The sequence below is a fragment of the Lithobates pipiens genome, unplaced genomic scaffold, assembly GCF_037356315.1.
Source record: "Lithobates pipiens isolate NorthernLeopardFrog02 unplaced genomic scaffold, aLitPip1_a1.2 Scaffold_10, whole genome shotgun sequence".
Classification (NCBI taxonomy): Eukaryota; Metazoa; Chordata; class Amphibia; order Anura; family Ranidae; genus Lithobates; species Lithobates pipiens.
This window is the reverse complement of record NW_027507686.1, coordinates 209737877-209759972: the sequence shown is the minus strand read 5'-3', so window position 1 is coordinate 209759972 and position 22096 is coordinate 209737877. Positions and strand designations below refer to the sequence as shown.

Here is a 22096-nt window from a genome sequence, read left to right as displayed (position 1 = left end):
GTCTGTGTAACCCTGTAGCATGTGAAAGCATTCACATAGGTTTTTATTTATATTAAAATTTGACATACTACACCATTTGGGCTCCTGGCACCTCCCTCCCCCTCCCCTCTCAATTGAAAATTGTAAAAAATAGGATTTTTGTACTCGCCCCAAAATCCTTTTCTCTGACGTTCATTGACAGACACAGCAACTTTAATCTTAACCTTACGGTTATAGCGCCACCTTTAGGGGAGGACTAGGCAGAACACATACAAACAGCAAAGCTGTACAGTACTGCCCTGGGGGTGGTCCTACTGGCTACAACCACTCACTCTGTTAACAGCAGCTCAGTTTGTCAAAAAGCAGTACAAACATAAATAGGAGGGGTGGGTGCTGTGTCCGTCATTGAATTTCAGAGAAAGGGATTTTTACAGTGAGTACAATAATCCCATTTTCTCTTTCATTCATTGACGAACACAGCACCTTAGGGACGTCCCCAAGCAGTGTCAAAAAGAGGGGTGGGAACAGAAAGAAAATAAACTCCACCCATAACAAAAAAAAAAAAAAAAAAAAAAAAAAAAAACTCGAGAGGAGTTGCAACCTTAAATGGCCACCTGCAAAACCTTGCGGCCCGAAGCATGCATCCGAAGATGCGCTCACCTCAACTTTGTAAAATTTAGTGAAAGTGTGAACGGACGACCAAATCGCCACCTTACACACCTGGGAAACAGATGCTTGATGTCAGAAAGCACCAATTGCGTTCGCCCAGGGATCTTTTGACCGGGCCACAAACCTCTGTACCTTTCCGATTCCTATGATTAAGCGCTACTGCCAGTGTGAAGCGTCAGCTTTTTCTTTGTCTGCTGTGTTTGCCGAGTTTTTCATGTGATCTTCCAATAAAGAAAGGTGTTTTTTCTGAAGAGTGCGGTAGTCCAGAGTCTATTTTCATCTGTTGCTGTCGGCAATTGCCAGCACCTGTGGCTTCCGGGCCAAGAGAACAGTTCACATTCTGTATGTGTGCTCCTGGAGCAGTGGGACTTTTTCACCTTTCCGACTGAGCCGAGAGGCCAAGAGACATCTGGCATGGCCCACCTTAGGCAAATGAGCCAAAACCCTTTCGGATGCAGTGACCATTCCCCCTGGTCCAGCAACTGAGATATTCCACCTGCCAGTTTTCTATGCTCTGAATGTTTATGGCTGATAGAGCCGACACAAGCCACTCTGCCCACTGTAGGATGCGAGAGACCTTCAGCGCAGCAGCTGAGCTCCTTGTCCCTCCTTGATGGTTGACATACGCCACCACTGTGGCGTTTTACGACTGGATCCTGACCGGACGCCCCTGCAGCCTCTGCGACCATGTAGAGAGGCACCGCCTGATCCCCAGCACATTGATCGGCAGGAGGGATTCTTCCTGCGTCCAGCGACCATCGGGCCAACTGGTTGCCGCAAACCCCTCCCCAGCTGGACAGGCTGGCGTCCGATGTGATCACCGTCCAATGAAGAGGAAGGAACGACTTCTGGGACCAAAGGGCCAGAGACCTCAGCCACTGGAGAAGCGAATCCCTGACTGGCTGACGCACCCGAATTTGACAATCCAGGGATGTCGGAGATTTGTCCCATTTTGACAGGATCTGTTTCTGCAAGACTCGAGTATGGAATTGAGCATACGGTACTGCCTCGAAAGTGGCTACCATGAGATCCAGAACTCGCATGCAAAAACATGATGACCAACTGTGGGACATCAATAACTGTACCGCAGATTGAAGAGTCTGCAGTTTGTCCGAAGGAGGAAAGACTCTCGCCTCTGAGGAGTCCAGAATCAAGCCGAGGTACTCCAGGCGTTGAGTTGGCACCAACACCGACTTCTGGAGGTTCAACAACCAAACTCCCAGAGAGTCTGTATGGTGATCGCCACATTCTCCCTTAATTCTGAGGCAGAGGCTGTTCTCGGGAAGAGGTCGTCCATGTAACCCACAATTGCGATCCCTCATCTCAGCAACGCCAGAATTGGAGCCAGCACCTTGGTGAAGACCCTTGGCCACCGTTGCTAAGCCAAAGGGAAGAGATATAAAATTGGTAGTGCTCGTCCCCGACCGCAAATCTCAGAGACCTCTGGTGTCTGACGCATATGGGGACATGCAAGTATGTGTCCTTGATGTCCAAAGATGCCAAGAAATCCCCTTGATAAAGCGCAGCGACCATGGAATGAAACGATTCCATCCTGAACCTTCACGAAGCAATTGAGGGCCTTGAGATTCAGGACCAGACAGACCCCTTCCTTCTCCGGGACTACAAACAGATTGGAGTAGAATCTCTGAAACCTTTCTGACGTTGGGACAGGTACTGTCACCCCACGCAGCAATAGGTCCTGTACTGACCCAAACAGGGCCTCCCAACGAGCCGGAAGATGATGAAGGTTGGGAGGGAAAAAAAAAATCTGACGGACAAGAAACAAACTAACTATCTTGTACCCTGAGGAAACCAGTTTGCAGACCCACTGGTCGGAAAGGAGGGAGGTCCACCGGACTGCAAACTCCCAAAGGCGACACCACACCCGAGAGTCGGGCTGGGGCAAACCTTCATGCGGCAACACATTTGCTCGCAGGCTTGTTCGGTTTGTGAAACCAGGGACACTTTTGTCCCTTGTCAGACTGGGAACGCTTACCTGCCGACCCGGGAGGGCGAAAAATCTGCTTCAGAGGGGAAAAGGAGGCCCTCTGTCTACAGGGGGTCTCCTTAACCTTTTTGGACTGTGGGAGCAAAGTTCTCTTTCCCTCAGTAACATTCTTAATGTCATCCAGCGAGGCTCCAAACAGCCTCTCACCTCGGAAAGGCAAATCCTCCAGCGCTTTCTTAGATGCCTGGTCCGCAGACCAACATTTAAGCCAAAATCAAGTGAAGCAGCACTACTGCTGATACCGAGGCTTTAGAAAGCAAGGGGGCCACATCACAGACACTCTTAAGGCCATGCACCAACTGGTCTTCCAGTTCCACGCAGACCGGGGAAACCAGTTCCTTCTACAAATTGTGGTGCAACAACTTAGCCCATTCAGTAAGCATCTGTGACACCAGGGCCGTGGCCAACGCTGGCCGCAATTCTAATCCCACTACCGTAAACATGGACCGGGCAACCACCTCGGCCCTTCTGTCGGCAGGGTCCTTGAAAGAGGGGGACCCCTCCACTGGAATTTGTCTTGAGACTGAAAAGGCCCGCTGTTGGCTTCCCCATTCCTTGTAAATATATGGAAACACCTTAGCAGTGCAGACCGGCTTATGGGACCCAAAAGGGACCAACACCTCTGCAGATGCCCCCACCGTATCCTCTATCTTTAGGGTATCGCGCACCGCTGAGATAAGTGCTCCTACTAGTGCTTTTTCCTGCGCAGACACAGAGTCATCCACGCTGTCCGAACGGTCCCGGTCCGCATCCTCGGAAATGTCAGGGGCCGCCTGTCACAGCAGGAACAGAGTCTGCTTTCCCCAGAAGATGGTGGAGGAAGGGGGCTTTTTAGCCCCCCCGCGCCGCTTCTACCCTGGCAACAAAAGATTTCAGGACCAACAGTGTCCATATGCACCGCAGGTGCAGGGGAACCGGTTGCTATAACAGGGATGTCTGGAGAAGAAGCGCCAGCTTCTGACACCATGCAGACCCATTCTCGCCTGTCACCCTTACCTAAAGCAAGCAACAAAAAATGTCCACCCTCCTAGCTGCCACAAACTGAGGGGCCCCCCGCAGGACTCACCACCCTGACCCAGGTACTGCTCTGTGCTGCCACCGCCCACTCTCCCCTCTGCCTGCCACGAGGTGTTCTGTGCCAGTTTCCCACTGTTCCAGGTTTAACCAGCTCCAGTGCTAGAGTATACAAGATCAGAGGCTACTAAAAAATGGCCGCCGGTCTCTTCAGCAAAAGCGTCCAAAACCACCGGGAAAATGGCCACCGGACTGCAAGAAAATACACATAAGCACATGGCTGCGGCTACAAGAAAATTGCTGTGGCCACCGGAAAATGGCCATGGTTTCCGCGGTGGCCAGTCTGCCCACACAGACTCCCCGAAAATGGGGAGAAACCGACTGCCACCAACTGCCCAGCGCAGCCCCCTGAGACCCCCCAGAGGACCCCCGGCCAGGTATGTGCTCCGCACCCCCATGCCCAATCACACAGCAGCCCCTTAGCATTGGAAGGGAAAGGAAAGGGACAGGGAGAGAAGAAAGCTGCTCCATCCTGCTGAAACAGGTGGAACCATACGTACCCCTCCTGCAGGGACTGCTGGACGCATTCCAAGGACAGACCCATCGCCCGAGCAGTATGGGGTGGCTGTCTGCCACATCACACTGACACGGACAGCAGTAGCCCAGTTATGCGCGTGTCCCGGAGCATATAGCTCACCGGCCACCCCTGGACCAGACGGGGCATGTAGCTAAGGTCTGCACATGCTCGATGGCCAGGCAGGGGAGACAAGGATCTATATTATCCAGCCTGTCACCCAGTCCGGCTGTTGATTGTAGATCACAGGTATCAAAAAACAGAAGAAAAAAATTCCAAGGACCATTGGTCCCCACAGGGAGCCAGGTCCTTCTAGACTAGGCAGAAAAAAATTAAATAAAAATGAGCTGCTGGCAGCAGAGTGAGGGGTTATAGCCAGCAGGACTGCCCCCTGAGCAGTACTGTACAGCTTTGCTGTTTTTATGCATTCAGCCTAGTCCACTCCTAAAGGTGGCGATAACCCTAAGGTCAAGATTAAAGGTGCTGGGTCAGTCAATGAACAAAAACAGAAAAAACATTTTGTTCCATATAAAGTTCAAAAACATTCAGAGCTGTCAACAAAATGTTTGAACAGGACATTATAGAGTATTGTACTTCAGCAAGGACCTCCTCATGTTGAATGTAACAAGGAAAAACATGAGCATTAAGGCTGGTTGATAGAAGTAGAAGTGAAAGTGGCTAACAAGGGGGGACCAAACTTTTTGAAACTTTTTTTGGACAACCCCTGCGCTAGTGAGTAAGCTTTTGCCTATTCAAGATGGCAATAACAGAGTCACACCATTCCTTGAAAGTGGGAGGACTAGGAGACAGCCAGCATTGTGCAATGAGCTTTCAGCAAGAAATAGTAAAATGTATCAATTTGGATGATGGTGAAGGGAAATTTTGGGGCCTAACAGTAGTTGGACAGAGTAGTCAGACAATCTTTGACTGCATTAAAGTGGAGGACAGATGTGCCAATGAACAAAAAAAATACATTTTTTGGTGCTGAATTTACCTTATTATCAGTCTTTTTAGTGCCACTTCCTGCTTGTCAGCCCCACGGGAGAAGGTGTGTATCCTTTTTCCCCCCCCGACGGCACGCTGTCTGCTAAGTGTCAGCATTCCAAGGAGTCTGTGCGGTTCGCCGCTGAGAGATCGTAAAACAGGAAGTGACGCTGCTCTCTCCCCGTACTGAGCTTTGCATCATGTGTTTGTTTTTGCCGCCATCATAACAGGGCGGGAACTTCGACGCTGCCGCCTGTTGTGATGGCAACCTGGAAGTTTACGGTGCTTCCCCAGTCAACACCGAGTATGCTTACCGAGTATGCTTACAGCACCGACTTAGAAAAAAGGCTCCTGTACTATTTTTGGGGCGAATTCAGGCGACTTGCATTGACTTCTATACAGAAGTCGTTTTGCAAGTCGCCGCTGAAGTCGTGTGCAGGTCGCGTCTGAGTCGTGCCGCCCCTGTGTGAACCGAGCTTAAAGCAGCTCTTGACTGGCAAGAGGAATGGAGGCCACTCAAATTTCACTAAAAGTCATCATGCATATCCTAACTGCAGGGCAAACAAGGTTAGACAAAAAACAAAAAAAACACAACCCCCACATACCCCGTTTCCCCTAAAATAAGACCTAGTGTGATTGTCGGTGATAGCTGCAATAAAAGCCCTACCCCCCAAATAAGCCCTAGTTAAAGTCCTTGTAGGTCTTTTCAGGGTAGGGCTTATTTTTGAGGAAACAGAGTAGGGCTTATTTGGGTGGTAGGGCTTATATTGCAGCCAACACAGACAATCACGCTAGGTCTTATTTTAGGGGAAACAGGGTATTTATGCTTTGTTACACAAAAGCTGAAGCAGATGGAATAAAGGAGTCTTATCTGCAGTAAGCTATTGCAGGAGATCAGGCAGTCTTTGGGGTGGGCTTACAACACTGTCACAGTGAAAAAATAAAGATACCCTTGATCAGTAGATATGTGCAATTACAACATTTGTTAAAGTGCGGATTCAAATCATCTATTCAAGCGTGTTTCCTTACAAACCCCAAACTAAAATTCTTTACTTTTCAAATTTTATGTTTAGAGATATTACATTTTTTTTTTTTATCTCCCATATCGTCAATAAAAGTATAAAATAGAATGCATGTCATACCATTGTCTTTTTCCAGATTCTGGACTGTGTCGGCATCCAGTGCAACTCCAACAAGCAGCTCAACGTATCCCTTGAATGTTTCCTTCATTGCTCTTGTGTTCAAAAATCGAGTTACGATTGGAGGTGGTGGAGGTTCAAACTCTGGAACACAAAGTGAATGGAAGTCAATGTTAGGACACAATTTGAGAGATTCAAGTACTCAGCACCACTCCCAGACCTATACATTCACTGATTGAGCACCTTGGTGCCCAGCCCCCCACCTTCTTCATCACTCTGCATGTCTGGAGAGGAATCAGACTGTGAAGAGGAGAACTCCTCCTTCCACTGCTTCCTCTTCTTTGGTGGCGGTTCAGCCTTTGTCTTTGGCTGTTTGGCTTTTGGTTTCGCAGTAACAACTTTTGGAGGTGTGGTTTTCGGTGAAGGAGTGTCGGTTGCTGCTTTGTTGGCTGTGCTGACCTTACTGTGAGACGTTCGACTGCAGAAAAATTACAAAAAGAAAGGTTACTATGTGTACATTAGAATGTCCACCTATATGCAGAGTCAGCTTCTTCTAGGCCACAATTTGGTACTCTGGAAAAGCACGCAGGAACAAGTCGGCATATAAATAAAATAGACAGTCCGATTTCTTAAAGTGGTTGTTAAACCACTCATACAAATGTATATAATCCTGCTGGTTCCCCAATGACAGGAGCTCCTAGTTTTATAAAAAAAAAATAATAATAAAATAAATATGCCCTTTACCAGATTTAAGAGCGGTTCCCCATGATCACGTTACCAGCCGGCTGTCTCCTCTGCCTGGCTGACAGATGCAGTGGGTGGGGCCGAGATTCCTCCACTGACGGGAGAAGAGGAGACAGAGTCGGGCCGGGCACGTGACTGTGGGGAGCCACTTATTAAATGCCTGCTTTTACTGTATTTCAAAGACACAGACAGGCGCTCCTGTCATTAGGGAACTAGCAGGATTATGTACATTTTAAACAGGGGAGGACACAGGAGCAAATAGGACAACAGGAGAGCTGCGGCTGACAAAGGCACATAAACTGACCAGTGTCAGGGCTCAGACATGATGAACCGTGGTCAGTTTACAAAAGCAGAGGGGCAGAAACTGGCAGGATCAGTCAGGTATTTCAGATGTTACAGGGGGTCATGTTATAAAGCACAAGCATTGTGCCGTATAAAATGTTGTAATGGAGCAGGATTAAATTTTTTTGGGGGGGTTAACAATCGCTTTAAGTCGATTCTCAATGATCACTGAATGTTAAAAACCCAACACAAGCAGATAAAAATAAACCAAAGCAGCCCAAGTACCTAGAGGGGCAAGACTGGGAGCCAATCAGGTGTTTTATGAAGGAACAGGCTAATTAGCAGCACAGTGAGAAGCGGGGTGAGCTCATCAGTCTCTTTCACTGGGAGAGGGAAGACTGTGGGGTTGACTTACTAAAACTGGAGAGTGCAAAATCTGGTGCAGCTCTGCATAGAGACCAATCAACTTCTAGTTTTTTTTTTCGTCAGAGCTTAACTGAACAAGCTAAAGTTAGAATCTGCACCAGATTTTGCTCTCTCCTGTTTTAGTAAATCAACCCCTGTATCCCTTGCTACAGTTAACAAAAGAGAAAGTGGTGTCATCCACCTGTTTGTGTTAAGGGTCTGTGTAAATCTCAGGACAGCAATGACCGAAATCTATTTTATTGGCATTTCATCTGTGTATTTATCCATTTGCCTTGGGTTTGGCTTTAAATTCTTTGTTGGCTGAAGTCCTATATTTAGATAAAAATTGACACAATAGATAACTAGGCCACACTTCCCAAATGAGTACTCTTGATTCTCAAAATATATAATTACCTTATAAACCAATTACTATATAAACCTGTGCAATCCATGAGATTTTGCGAGATATTTACTTAAACTGGTGCACTCAGAAGCTGATTGGCTACAAAATGTGAAGCCTTTATTAAAGAGGTAGTAAACCCTCTGTATTTTTTATTTTTTTCATACCTCTAAAGGGAAAAGGCATACTAGCTCATTATGAAATACTTACCTTAGAACGAGGCCCCCGACATATCGACCGATACACGCAGAGGGAGCCGACATGTTCCCTCGGCGTGTCATCTGGATATCGTGGCTCCAGTGCTGCGAGTGGCCGGAGCAGCGATATCATCACTCCCGCGCATGCGCTCAGGAGTTTTCTTTCCAGCGGGTTCCAGGGTCTGCCGGGCTTCCAGCCAAGAATCCCCTGTGCGCATGTGCCGCAGTCAGCGGCTCATTGCCAGGGGAATATCTCCTAAACCATACAGGTTTAGGAGATATTTTTTTTACCTACAGGTAAGCCTTATTACAGGCTTACCTGTAGGTAAAAGTAAAAAAAATAGACTACACAACTGCTTGAAAGTAAAACCCCTCGCAACAGAAATAAAAATAAAAATCTGTGTCCTACTAATGCAGTGGAAGGAACATTTCACCTAAAGCTATAATTTATTACACTTACAGTCATATGCAAGACTGTACAACATGCTTCTGTGCAACCTCCCTTGTATTCTCAAATAGCCGTGCTGAGTCTACATTGTTCTTAAAGAGAAGGGAATGAACTAGAGATTCTCTCCCCTCCCCCATCATTCAGCATATAATGGTGTTTTTACAGAGTCAATTTAAAATGCACATTAAAGTATGCATTTTCATGTTTAATAAAAAAAAAAAAAAAAAAGAAAAAAAAAGACAGTTCTGAAACAGAATATAGTGACCATATATTCTTCATATGCAAATGCATGAATAGAAAGTACATATACCTTGGAGCGGGTGTTGCTTTTGCTTTGGGTTTCTGGGAGCATACTCTGACATACTCCTTTTTGTTTGCATTCTCCACAAACTTCACATATACCCGCTTATATTTTGTTTTGGCATCTCCAAAGTAACCAAGGTACTAAATATTGGAGAAACAAAATGAAGAAACACAAGTAAAGCAGCTTATAAAGATTCACTAGAAAAGATTTCAACTATTCAGCACAGCCACGTTATCCGTCAGAGAGATACCGTCACTTTGGCCATTCAGGGCAAACCCAGTTGCTTTTCGTAAAAAAATAAATAAAAAACCACACACAACACACACACCTCCCTGCGGTAGTATTCCATTTAGTCCAAGCACCAGTAGCGATGCTTAGAGGGGCGAGACATTGCGGCACCTGGCCTGACCGTATTTGGGTCGGAGAATTAATTGCTCAGGCCTGAGCTCACAGACGAGATCATGTGTTCTCCCATAGCCAAGTTCACCTCTATTAGCGAGGTCTCTAGTAGTGCATGGTGTCAGTGAGCACATTAACAAAACATGCACCTCCTGTTCCAAAGCGCACAATGAAACGGTAATACATTCTCACGGCCTGTGGTGCTGCTCTGCAGTGCTTTTGTGTCAGAGGTGTGTTGCCTTAGTTCGTTGGTGTGCCATTGAACACGAATGGCACAACATACTTATGCAACTGACCGATGTGAATGGGCCCTAGCTGTTTATTTTTTTAACTTAATTTGATCACTTTGCAAATTACAACATTATATAGTCTATATAATCAATACAATTTAGTTAAGGAAAACAAGAAATCAGGGTAATACAATTTGGTTGGGGAAAGTCGCAGCTATAGATTGGATAAAATGAAGTAACACGAGAGCTTCGATGGCATCGGTCTGTACTAGACCTAAACCTTACACTGTTTGTGGCAGCGAAGGTCCTCTGTTCGTCTCGAATTTCAGGGATAAATTTCTGGAGCAGGGCCTTTTGGACTTTCCAAATAGCCGGAGGTTCCTTGCCAGTAAGCAATGCTTCCTGAAATCACAGAAAGAGGAGAGATGAGACTTACAGCTGCAACAAGTCCAAAATTTAGCCTAATAAGTAATTGAAATGTTATGGTATAACTCATCTCATTGTATAGTGCAGACATAAAAAATGCAATTTAGCTCTGTTGCTGTTCTACACACTGAAGACAAAAAGGGCATTGGGGATAACCAAATAAAATAAAAATAAATTCTATACAGGCTTGTTAGGGCTGGGTGTAGTTCCTAACCATCTGATTCCTGTAAGATTTATATTGATGTTAGTCACCAAATTGCGTGTTTAGGATACATTAATAAATGTTGTATGGGAGAACTAGTAGCCCACACATACCATTAGCTCTGATCATGCTGCAGCCAACAGCTATCCATTCATTCTAACAATCTGGAGCCAATTAGCAAGTTTCCAGATCACATAATCACAGTAACAGCCAATTATATACAGTATATCATATGGTTTGCTTACAAACAAGCAGACTGGCTAAAGCCTAGTACACACCACCATTTTTTTTTTCCGTTTAACGCAGAGGCTTCTCCCCTGCTGAGCTATTGTGTTCTGACAGGTCCTCCCAAACCCGCTAGGAAACTCCTCTCAGTGCTCTCAGCCATTGGCTGAGAACATTAAATCGGGAGCCAAATGGCGATATTCGGCCCGTGTGTACTAGGCTTTAGATTTCTGTGTGTGATTTCTCAGACAGAAGCACTTTAACAGCAGCGATTAAAACACAATTAAAACAAAAGCATAAAAAGTGATTATAAAAACTGTCAGGAATATAGGCTGGCAGCTGCGGGATCAGGACACAACCTCTGCCCGTCTACGGAGTGATCCTCCTCGGGGCTGGCACCTGCGAGATCGGAAACCAACTTGTCTTTACATTCAGTATATTATTCATTACAGACACTGGTTGCCATAACCTTGGTCCCCGATCCTGCAGCTGCCAGCCCGGAGGAGGAGAGCTCAGTAAAACGGGTGGAGGAGACCCGACTGCACCCACACCAGGCTCCCATCCCCGGCCTCAGCCGAAGCCATGCTGTCCCATATATCAAGTGCTGCTCTTCTTGGTTGCCAGAGCACTGGCTCTGCAGTCTGATGTCCTGATCCAATGTTAAGCAATAATCATCTCTGCTGGACACTGGATCTTGATTTCTCTTTACAGGGATACATTTGACCACTATAATTTTTGGTCCTAGAGTCCAAGAGGTGGCAGGCAACAGTTAAAGTGGTTGTAAACCCTTTTCCTACAGGTAAGCCTACAAATAAGGCTTAACTGTAGGTACCATGAATTTCTCTTTGCACAGTTTAGGAGATATTCACTGTATACGCACGTGCCGACGTCATCGGCACACGTGCACTGTAGAAACGGCTCGTATGTGTCGCTTCTTCAGCTGAGGTGCCGTTACCTGCAGCTCCCACGCGGGAGTGACGTCATCGCAGCTTCAGCCACAGTCCGCAAACACGGAAGTAAAATTCCAGAGACATGTCTCCCATTCACAGAGGTGTACGGGGACTGCATCAGCTTCGTTCTAAGGTATTTCATAATGCGCTAGTATGCGATGCATACTAGCTCCTTATGCCTTTGTCTTACAGGTCTTAGTTTTTGTGCTAGGGTTTACAACCACTTTAATCCCTGATGGTGGATTCCCTTCCATCTTTTAGGCACACCTTGCACAATTCTTGGATCTTCTTTATTTCTGATTGTACCTCATGGACTGTTTTGGTTTAACTAAACTTTAATTTAACCTGATTGGTCTGTAGGGTTGCAAGTTCACTTTATATGCACTAATTGGTTGCACTTATACATATTTGGTATATTTATATCTAATGTCAAACTTTTTTGGTTTGTTACTAGCACAGCTTATTCCCCATTTTAATTCTTTGAGCTGGTATCACAGTTCATGAAGGAGCAGCTGCTTATTTGCTCTAGCGTGGATTTTTAAAAAGGTATTTAATGTGCATGTTTCTTCTCATCTCTATGAGCACTTTTGTGCTCATAGTTTGACAGCACAACTTTAGTTCTACTTTGATAGTAGAAACATGTCAGCACAGGCCCTAGACAGGGACTCTCTGTTCATGCTGTCCAGATGAAGGATAAAATTATCAGTGTATGTATTTTCTTCAGAGTGCAGCCAGCCTTATGCTTTGAATTTGTAGCATTTTCACAGCAACATGGGCCTCCATATCTTTCTCACTGCAAGTTGAGAGAGAATTAACCAAGGTTATGGCAACCTGTGTAAATGAATAATTTACCAAATGTAAAGGCTAGCGAAATTAAAAAGCGGAACCACACTGCATCTGAGCACCAAAAACGCTGCAAGTTTTTAGGCTTAAAGTGTTTGTTAACCCCAAAAAAAATAGTTCTCCTGTTCCCTTAAAACAAGTTGTACAGCACAGTGCTTGTGCTGTGTCATTTGGCCCCCTGTAACACCTGGCTGATCCTGCTCTGCTATGCCCACCCCCCGTATGCTGACCATGATATATTAGGGCTGCTGAGCCGATACCGTGGTCGGCCATGCTGTGTCTGTCTCCCTGTGCCCTCCTCCCCTCCCTGCCTGTCAGCTCCCTGATGCTCCCCTCATGCACTAAAAAGAACAATGTTATTCCACTATAGCTCCCTATGATATATAACAGTAAGCTACCCAGTGGATGTCATTTATAAAAATATGCAGTATAACAGCTTACTTCAGAGCGCTGTTCGGCGCTCACGCGACTGCCTGCAGGTCTCCTCCCCTCCTCTGACATCAGTGGGGGTTTCCCAGCACCTCCCCCCGCAGTTATCAGATCGGGAGAGGAGATCAGCAGACAGTCAGCTGAGCGCCGAATTGCGCTCCGAAGCTATTATACTGCATATCTTTATAAATTACGTCCACTGGGGAGCTTACTTTTATATATCAAAGGGAACTATAGAAGAAAAAAAATATTGGCTTCACAAACACTTTAATACACATTTAGTAACATGATAAACCTGTATTCAGGGTGCATCACATTACTAAAACAGTAGCCCCACACCCCTCCGATAGCCCACTGTGAGCGGGCAGGGGATCCTCCCCCTACACCCACAATTTAAAAGATCTGCCTACACAACCGCGTCATTCACTTATAGTTCTTTGATTCATAGAACTATAAGTGCCGTCTACCACAGTGGCAGACGGCTTCTAATTCTCAATGAACTGAACTGCGAGGACACTGGTGTGCACCCTCAGTTTATTCAGCATCCCTGCTCTTCAGTAAAGGTCTGCCGTACAGGAGGTATGAGAAAACAGCTGTACTGAGAGTCTGCAGGAACTTGACCTAGCAAAATAAATTACCTGCAAACAAGAAGGTACTTTTTTTTTTTTTTTTTTTAAACATAAAGAGAACTACTTTAATATTTAAAGCAAAATCATTATCAATCCATGTCTCCATGCTTTATTCTGCAAAGAAATCACTTTGAAAAACACCCCCTGGCATTTCTGTCCATAGCCATCTTGAGTAAAGGCAGAGGATTAATTTAGCATTTACTTCTTGGAATCAATCTGCCCTTAGTTCAGGCATGGATTCAGGAGGGCGTGCCTAGCTGCAAAAAAACCTTTCCTACCCCCTTGAGGACTCCTGGGATGTATGACATTTGCCTAGGCCAAAAACCAAACAGTGACTAAGAATATGTAAATTTTTTTTTTTTTTTTAACAAGTATATATAAATATATCTTTTTATCTATTTACAAATACTAGCAACACAAGCAATAAAAATAGTTGATGTTGATTGAGAGAGTGCGCTTTCCATTTTAAGTGCGCATCAGATAGAAACACACTGGGGTTGATTTACCAAAGCTGGTGCACTCAACCCAACTCAGTCTAATGTATAAAATATCTGCTTACAAAAGCCAGACACCTATGTATTTTCATTATAGAATTATTCTTCTATAATAAAAAAAAATTGGGAAAAGAACGGCAGTGGGGTCCGTTTCAGATACGGCCCCTCATCCCAAAAGTTGGTTACAAAGGTGGATGTTTGGGAGAACAGGGATTGTGGTGCCAAATACTCAGAACATTAGAAGTTATGGTATAAGAATTTTTTATTACAGCGTGATGAAGCAAAAAAAAAAAATAAAAAAAAAAAAATCAAACAAACACTCAAATACATTGAAAAAAGCAATTACAATATAATATGGGGAGCATGATCTCTTTTTTATGCTTTTATGTATGCATTTGAGTATTTGGTTTTTTGCTTAATCACGCTGTAATAAAAAATTCTTATACCATACCTTCTAATGTTCTGAGTATTTGGCACTGCAATAATCCCTCTTCTCCCAAACATTCACCTTTATTCTTCTATAAGAGCGGTTCAATGGTCACTATAGTTGAGCACAGACGCTCCAATCAAAATGATAAAGATTGCCTTATGAGAACTTAACAAGCAAAATAAAGAATGATTGAATCCGGAGTCTTGAGAACTTACTTTGAGCATTTCTATATCTTCAATCTTCACCACAAACTCGTCTCTCTCCCGATAAACTCCCTCTCCTCCGCTTTCTGTGCCCTCATCATCCGTGCATCCTTCGATTGCGATCGACTCCTGTGATTTAGCCAGTGGTTCAGCCTGGATCGGCTCGCTGGGGGCCTCTTTCAATGTATCCTGGGTGTTCTTGGGGGAGGACACAGGTTGAGAATCCGGCTTTCCTGTAGAAGCTGCCTTCTCTGCTTTTTGAATGGGGGGGAAAAAAAATTTGTAAAATTAACTCAGATGTGTTTCCACTTGCTGTGGAGCAATCCCATCTTGTTCTAGAACAGATATTTGCCTTGTGCTAATATTTTCTTGGCTCTGTTCCTTGGAAGGATTAACTTAGAAGATTATACTTGATTTATGGGTACCCCTGACAACTCAGAGAACTTATTACCAGTATTAGAATTATTTAGCAGCAGTAATTAAACAACACAGCCTTCTCATCATGTCACACTGTGATATACATGTCAGCAAAGGCATTCCTCCTCTTCACTGCATTAAAATAAATAAATTACGGCCACCAAGGCGTTTAAAGGAGAAAAAAAATAGTGGATTATACAAAGCGGAATGAACTAGACACTCTTAAAGCAAACCAGTTACAAACTAAGTGCATCACCTCCAGCACCACACAGACACCTTCCTTCAAGACACCGTGTTTCCTACTTAAAAATGGTGTGCAAAAGCACTGAAGAGTCAAGTATGAAGCCAAGCATTTAGGATCATTTTCCCTGCCATAAACTTTTATCGATTTGCAATGTGCCTGTGAACTCGCCAAGGAACAGTCACTCCAGAAAAGGTCAATTCTCTAGCACAGGCCCTTCCCCCTTGCAAGTCAAAGCCCTGTACTTTCAGGGTTTAATTGTACCAGCTCTGCAACTCCGCTCCCTACTTAACCTTTTATGTAGAAGCCTGGGGAGGAGCGAAGGGGAATACCACAGAGCAGGAATTACTAAATCGCAGACCTTGGTCCCACCATTTGGAAGCTGGGTTGCTCCTTTCTGTCCTGGCCGCCATGTGTACATCCCCTCTCCTGCTTCTTTCTCCAGAGATGCTGCGCTATCATCCTCTACCATCATATACCACCAGAGGACAGAAGAAGCGGCAGGTCTCAACAGAGGGCAGGAGCTGGCTGCTAGGAAGCTGGGCAGTCATAGCAACCAATCACCAGCCTGATGAGAAGATTTTGACAACTTCTGCCCTCTGTCCAGACCTGCCCTGTGTAAGGTAGGTCTCAAATGCGGCTATGAAATACTGCTGCTATAAAGAAGGTTCAAAGACCCTGCTAAAAAAAAAAAAAAAAAAAAAAAAAAAAATGGGGGGCTGAGGACAATGCAATAAAGAGGGGACAGGGACCATAATGAATTGTATTAGAGCTTTGGAAACATGCCCAGTGTGTGTTTGTTCCCTCGCTGCAGTGATACCGATAAGAGAAATTAGGAGTCACAAAGCCATTTTCACCAAATTCGAATATGACCAACTATATTTTCACAACACCGCAACAGCCCCAGAAAATGCACCCTGCTGCTAACCAGCACCCCTACCACTAAACCCCAGTCAGTAACTGCCACTGCTTGCCCTTGTCACTTTTAAAGGGATATGCTGGGAGGTGGAGAGGGATGAATCTGGAGATTCTGGACTCCCTGCCCACTTTCTATTGGGACACCACCTCAGTTGAGTCCTCCCACCTCTGGGGGCGCTGTGTGTTCCCACAGGAAGGAGGTGCGCACTTCCAGGCCGAGATATAATCCCATCCACCGTCTCCATTACTATGAAACTTTTCCAATATTGCAGCCAAGTCCAATCTACAAATGTATTACTTATTTTACTTTCAAGGCATTTTATCTGAAATACAACACCACTCCTATATTTTGCACATGCACTTATAAAATCAGGCTGATACAAAAAGAGGGAAATTACAATTACATTTTGTTTGCTGCATTCTTCTTTTACAATAACTGTGGGATGTTCAGGATCTGGCTCATTAATGGCAGGTGATGCCATTTACCAGAAGATCACTAACCTTCTGGACAGCATTAAGCAACACAGTGATGAGCTCATTCTCTATATCACTCTGCTCTCTATTCCCATCAGCATGCTTCTTATCAGTATATGAAGGGACTGGCTCATTGTGTTGCTTCTTCCTCTCACTCTCCAACTCATCTGAACAGGGAGCGCATGAGGCCAATACAAAGTCAGATTCAAGAACTTGTACTTCTTGCACTGAAAAAACGCAATTAACTTTCACAACTCCATTGATGTGTTGCTTGAACTAGAACGGTGTTTCTCAAGATTTTTTTTTTTTAGCCATGGTACCTTTAAAAGTATGCAAAATCTCAAGGTATCCCAGCCTAAAATGTAAAAAAACAAATGTTACTTATCAAATGGGAAATCTGAGCTTGGGAGGATAAAGTGCATTGAAAAAAGTATTCATACCTCCTTGAAAATTTCTACATTGTCATGTTACAAAAAAAAAAAAAAAAAGTATTGTTATTGGGATTTTATGTGAGCGACCAACACAAAGTGGTACATGATTGTGAAGTGGAAGGAAAATGATAAAATGGCTTAAAATTATTATTTTTTTTTTACAAATATATCTGAAAAGTGTGGCATGCATTTGTTTTCAGCCCCTTTAGCCCTGGTTCACATTGATGCGATTTGGCATGTCAAATTGGCGACTATTGCTGCAATGGAACTGTCTGAATCGGTGCGACGCTTCACACATTCCTAAAAGTAGTTTCTGTACTACCTTTGGCGATTTCAATAGACATCTGTGCAGGAAACTGCAGAGATGTTTCTGAAATCGGATTGACATGGGGGAATGAAATCTTGCAAGTTTAGCTGAACTCACACGATTTCAATCCTGCAGCAGTGTGAACCTGGACTGACTGATATCCCCAACTAAAATCTAATGGAACCAATTGCCTTCACCTAATTAATAAATCAAGTCCACCTGTGTGTAATTTAATCTCAGTATAAATACAGTTCTATGAAGCCCTAAGAGGTTTGTTACAGAACCTAAGTGAACAAACAGCATCATAAAGGCTAAGGAACACACCAAACAAGAATAATGGTTGTGGAGAAGTTTAAAGCAGGGTTAGGTTATACAAAAATATCGCAAGCTTTGAATATCTCACAGAGCACTGTTCAATCCATCATCCAGAAATGGAAAGTGTGGGGCACAACTGCAAACCCACCAAGACATGGCCATCCACCTAAACTAACAGGCCAGGCAAGGGGAGCATTAATCAGAGAAGCAGCCAAGAGGTCCATGGCAACTCTGGAGGAGGTGCAGAGATCCACAACTCAGGTGGGAGAATCTGTCCACGGACAACTATTAGTCGTGCTCTCCACAAATCTGGCCCTTATGGCAGAGTGAAAAAAGAAAGAAGAAAGCTATTGTTGAAAGAAAGCTATAAGAAGTCTCGGCACCCTCTGACAAACCAATCACAAAACTAGTCAGGGCCTGACCACACAGTAACCTACATCGTCGGCTTTCCTGCTTGCCTTACCCGGAAACACCACTGGAGCAGTGAGAGGTAGTCAGGAATATCGACTTGTGATACATTGTTGTTACGTGCTCTTATTTTGAATCACATTGTAAGTCTAAAATCTTAAGAAAACCTATAATAAACACCTGTTAGTACTGGATTATGCTATGTGCATCTTTGTTCTCTGCTTGTGAAGAGCAAACCTCTAGATGGATTACATGCAGAGAGCCGACAACACCTATTGCAAGCCAAGTGTATATATAACCCAGGATCACCTGACGGAGTATATGCAGTGAGCAGACATCATCCATTGACAGATAAGCGTATAATCCAGTATCATCTGGTAAGTGCATTTCCTAGGGGGATTGTGACACGTGCAGTGTGAACAAAGCGATTGTTTTCAATTACTATATGCAACGTTTTTTCTGTGATGGACAATCCTACATTTACATCTGCCTCATCATATATAAAGTTGACTTCATACTTATCTAACTATTTTAGTGAACTTTTAACAAGTCCTAAAATGTTTGGCTTATTTTAGTGCTGCTAATGTTATATTTGTTGCTGTGACATTTCTGCTAGAAGAAGTCCCGTTTGCGAGAAGCCATTTGGAGGACACAGCAATCATGTGCAAGGAAGGTGTTCTGGCCAGATGAAAATCAAAAATTTAACTTTTTGGCCCAAAAGCAAAATGTGGTGGAAAACACTGCACACCACCCTGAACACACCATGCCCACCGTGAAACATGGTGGCGACAGCATCATGTGGGGATGCTTTTCTTCAGCAGGGACAGGGAAGCTGATCAGAGTTGTTGGGAAGATGGATGGAGCCAAATACAGGGCAATCTTAGAAGAAAACCTGTTAGTCTGAAAAAGACTTGACATTGGGGTGGAGGTTCACCTTCTAGCAGGACAAGGACCCTAAACATATAGCCAGAGTTACAATGGAATTGTTTAGATCAAAGCATATTCATGTGTTAGAATGACCTAAAGTCCAGACCTAAAACCAATGGAGAATCTGTGGAAAGACTTGAAAATTGTTGTTCACAGACGCTCTCCATCTAATCTGACAGAGCTTGAGCTATTTTGCAAAGAGGAATGGGCAAAAATGTCACTCTAGTGCAAAGCTGGTAGAGACATACCCAAAAAAGACTTGCAGCTGTAATTGCAGTGAAAGGGGGTTCTACAAAGTATTGACTCAGGAGGGCTGAATACAAATGCACGTCACACTTGTCACATATTAGTAAAAAATAAATTAAACATTTTTTAAAACCATTTATACATTTTCCTTCTACTTCACAATTATGTGCCACTTTTTGTTGGTCTATCACATAAAATCCCAATAAAATAAATTTTTTGTTTATGGTTGTAGCATAACAAAATGTGGAAAATGTCAAGGGGTATGAATACTTTTTCAAGGCACTGTATATGCAACCACCCTGACGGAATTAGCTTCAGATCAGAAGCCCCCTCAGATCAGGAGGTGCCCCAATCACATTGGCATACCCCGAGGACAGTCTCCCCGGATCACAGAGTCATCTAATCCATCTCTGATCCAGGGCAAGCGGAGTATCCTACTCACAGCACCTAGGGGAACTAAAAGGTGACCCCGATTGAGAATCACTGAGCTAGAATGTTGCAAACTACAAACTGCCACTAAACCCTGCAGACCATAAGCACCACAAAACAATTCAGATCTCAGTGACTCATTGGAGGGTAGAAGTGGGCAGAATCAGGACGCTGTTTTGAACATTTCGGAAATTTGCTGCTGCAAATTCTGCTTTCTCCTCCGCAGAACTTCCACTGCCGGAGACCGCAGTGGCTTCATGAAAAGCTACGTCTAGTGATTTCTTCTTTACAGGGCTAAATAGGTTAGTCTTAGATCGTAGATACCTGTAGATTTAGCCTTCCTTTGAGTGCAGCTTGTTCTTATTTGGGAAGTTCTAGCCAACAGCAGTGTTTGCTAGGATTGACACCTGCGTCTTCATCTAGCAACAATAAAGTGTATGCAGCGTGGTATTGGCCATTTATTCAGTATATCATTCAGGTCAATAATCAATATACACAAAGGACAAAGGCAAACAATTAACTTTTAATGTACACACACTTAACCACGAGAAATTGGAAAATATCTCTATAACCAATTCCACAATTACCATGCTTAGCAACAATATTTAGTAGCGGAGAAAATCTATCAAGTTTCTAGTCATCGTTGTAACAAAATACAAGGGAATGTCCTTAGTGGCTGGAAAAAGCGGAATCAGCGAAGGTTTATAGTGACATCGGTTTCCTAACCAACAAAACAAAAAAATACCAGCGGTACTACAGAATGTGGTTTTAACTACCTAAGCGGGAGCTTTTCTAATCTCTTGAAAAAAGCAGGGAAGGAAACAGTAACCAAGATGAAACATGTGAGCGACTTTTTTCTAAATGTGATGCAAAAAAATGCTATTAAAAAAATAAATAAAAAAAAGACAGTAAAGTGCATTTCAATGAGTACGCATTTTGAATTCTAGCACAACGTTTTCACAAGCTTGATTTCCCCTGTTTTATATTAAAGTGACCATGAAGTTCTTGCACCTAGAACCGGAGTGCTATGTTAACTGCAGCAAAGGATCATCACTAGCAATCCAATTTTATTACTAGGTAGTGTTTTTTTCTCAACATTTCCTGTTCTTTAATGCTAGGTTTACACTTGAGCTTCTTCATATATATTTATTTATTTTAGGCTTGAGTGCTTTTGCTTTGACCAATGGGAAGCTAGCACATTTTACAAGCGCTTACATTGAAGGCTATAGGGACCAAAAACACATGACTCTGCCCCAAAAACAACATGACCCTCGGGTGAGCACAGGCATTGATGCCTTTTCGTTGGCGGAGTGAAACAGTTGAGATAATTAGGCTGGCATTGCGGGAAAGAAAAGTTAAACCTAAAATATTTTGTACTACAGTAAAGGAGAAAGGAGAGTCTGTGTTCCATTAGAATACTGCTACTCATCACAAGTGACATTTCATCGTGGCCATCTTGGTACACCTGCACTCGTCTGCAGTAAGCCTACAGTCAGAAGGCGGACATTTTTACACCCACCGAAGTCTTACATTTTACACTTATTTTTTACCAGTAATCTCTGCTTATATAATGAAATACAGTTTTGGAAATCTAATGCAGAGTACACACGACCAAACTTTCCGGACAATCCGATCATGTGCGGCTAATCCGATCTTTTTTTTTCAAATGAGAAAATCAGACGGACCTAGAAATAGAACATGTTTCAAATCTGTCTGGACGGACTCAATGCCCATCGGGAAAACCGCTTGTCTGTATGCTGGTCCAAAGGACCAAATACGACACAAGGGAAGCCATTAGCTACTGGCTATTGAACTTCCTTTAGTCTCGTCTTACGTCATCACCTTCAAAACGACTTTCGAAGGGACTTAGTCCATTTGTGTGTGGGCAGAAGTTACATAGTTAGTCAGGTTGAAAAAAGACAAGTCCATCCAGATCAAACACAAAAAATAAAAATAAAAAAATTATTATTAATAATAATAATAATAATAATAATATCATACAATCCCATATACCCAATTCTATACCCAGATGAGCCAGAGGAAGGTGAAAAACCCCATCAGAGCATGTTCTAATTTGCTACAGTCTGTAGGAACTCTGCCGAAAGTCCATCGGGAAGACCGTCAGACCTGGTCTGCCGGAAAGTCCTGTCGAGTGTACGTGGCATAACACTGTTTTGATGTTGAATTTTAAAAGCATCAGCAAGCCTGCTGATCTCACAGGTTTTCTAATCTGACAGAACACCGCTGATTTAAAAAAATCAACATGAAAACAGTTTGACGGATACCAAAATACTGTATTTCACTATATAAGCCGAGTTTACTGGTAAAAATACATTTAAAATGCAAGACTTCGGTGGGTATAAAAAGATGTCCGCT

General features: G+C 43.8%; 1 protein-coding gene across 2 annotated transcripts in view; it reads right to left on the bottom strand.

The window, feature by feature from the left end:
* The window catches only part of QSER1 (glutamine and serine rich 1), a 100326-nt gene that overhangs the window by 14070 nt on the left and 64160 nt on the right, over positions 1-22096 (bottom strand). The window contains exons 5-9 of one of the 2 annotated variants that reach the window (XM_077460900.1): positions 14620-14861; positions 10062-10178; positions 9154-9287; positions 6631-6845; positions 6371-6511 (exon numbers count right to left, since the gene is read on the bottom strand). In XM_077460900.1, the coding sequence (XP_077317026.1) occupies positions 6371-6511; positions 6631-6845; positions 9154-9287; positions 10062-10178; positions 14620-14861 (849 nt within the window). The remainder of the gene's footprint in view (positions 1-6370; positions 6512-6630; positions 6846-9153; positions 9288-10061; positions 10179-14619; positions 14862-22096) is intronic. The other variant, XM_077460901.1, reaches the window with a different exon arrangement.